Raw genomic sequence first — 1,595 nt, 5'->3', positions numbered from 1 at the left:
TGTTTATTTTCTGTATATTTGTACAACAAATGACATAAAGTATATATATAGTTTTCTATATTTTGAAAGTCAGAAACAAAACTGATGAATTTCATGTTTTTTTGGTGCACAATGAGAGGTTTCTCATAAACTAAAGCACAAACGTAATTACTGATAAACTAAGGAAAGAATTTAAGAGGTAAAAAAGGACAACTGATGCTACAAATGACTGAGACTTGTTTATTGTGGATGCAAAAGTGCACAGTGCAAAACAACAAAACAAAACAAAACAAAACAAAACAAAACAAAACAGAATTTCTCACACAGAGCAGCAAAGCCAGAGAGGAAATCTGTGAACGGCAATGTCTGTCTGTCAGTCCTCCACTTTGGTCCAGACTGAGATATCTCAGTCAGACAACAATAAATAAATATTGTTTTTAAAGTTTGTACAGAAGAGTTAATGATGTGAGCCAAAGAGCTGCTGCATCACCATTAAATCCAAACCTTCTTATCTAAATAATGACCCAGAGTCGAGCCGTCAGGTTCCGGCAGCGGTGGGTTTGTGGAAGAAGCTGTGGATTTGCTGAGCTGCAGCCTGACCCACGATGGGCTCCATCTCGGCGGGGGTGGCGTTGCAGAGCTGTTGGATGCTGGAGAATTGTTGCAGCAGGGCCATAGCTTTGACCCTGCCGACCCCGGGGACATGCTGCACCAGCGCCAGGACCAGCGGGTCCAACAGCCGAGACGAACTCCTCCTCCTGAAGGGGTTCTCTCTGCCCTCCCCGTGAACCTGGAGGTTGAAAACTCAGCATCAGACAACAAGGCGTAGTGCTACGAGAGCTTTCTGCCTTTTGAGATGGAGATATTGTTACTTTTTAGCCACACGTTCACGTAGTTGACTGGCTGCATCATATATAAAGTATTCACTTGCCTATATACTAAGAGTGTTACTGGATGGTTCCACTGGAGGGCACAACCAGACAAATTAAAGTTTGCCTCTTTATTAGGAAATGGGTGTGCGCAACATACAATAAAAATGCATTCATAACTTTTTGTATAGGCCCAGTTGACTATTGCAATAATAATGTGTTGTTATCACAAAATCCCATGGCACACGTGGACTGGCATCACGGCATCACATGAATTACAGGTTTATTGTTTTGTCTTCGTTACTCACGATCTGAGCGATGAGCTGCGAGGCCTCAGTCTGCCCGCTGACTGGCAGCAGAGTCAAGCCGAGGTCGAACACCACAAACTTCTGCACAGCAGAGAAATACTGCTCACTGAGTCTGGTGTTCTCCACCAGCACCAACTCCTGGAAACTGCTGCTGGTCTTTAAAACAGGAGGGACACAGTTCATGTCAGGCTGAACAACACAGGAAAGCTTTTAGCAGAACTGGTTTGTCTATTGTCTCATTTGTTCAACTCACATTTCTGTAGCGAACCAGTTTCCTCTTGTAGCTGTTTCCTGCTATGATGTCACACTCAGACACGTAGAGGATGCAGCTTTTGTTGGGCAGGTGGAAATCTGCCACGCCGAGCTCATTCTCAAAGAGGATTTTCACACCTCCACCTGCAGCACCTTGTTTATGAGTGCATTTTCTTTATATCAAGGC

At 43.9% G+C, this 1,595-nt stretch overlaps 1 protein-coding gene across 1 annotated transcript; it reads right to left on the bottom strand.

Annotated features, from left to right (window-relative positions):
- Positions 1–206: 206 nt before the first annotated feature.
- Positions 207–1,565, bottom strand: faap24 (FA core complex associated protein 24; the record flags this gene model as incomplete). Its single annotated transcript, XM_050039815.1, has 3 exons — positions 207–769; positions 1,157–1,312; positions 1,410–1,565. Coding segments are annotated over 3 exons (564 nt in total), but the record flags the coding sequence as incomplete, so codon positions are not given.
- Positions 1,566–1,595: the final 30 nt, after the last annotated feature.

This window comes from Epinephelus moara, unplaced genomic scaffold (assembly GCF_006386435.1).
Source record: "Epinephelus moara isolate mb unplaced genomic scaffold, YSFRI_EMoa_1.0 scaffold3312, whole genome shotgun sequence".
NCBI classification, from domain to species: domain Eukaryota; kingdom Metazoa; phylum Chordata; class Actinopteri; order Perciformes; family Serranidae; genus Epinephelus; species Epinephelus moara.
Note: the sequence above shows the minus strand (reverse complement) of the source record. Positions and strands in the feature narration are given on the sequence as shown.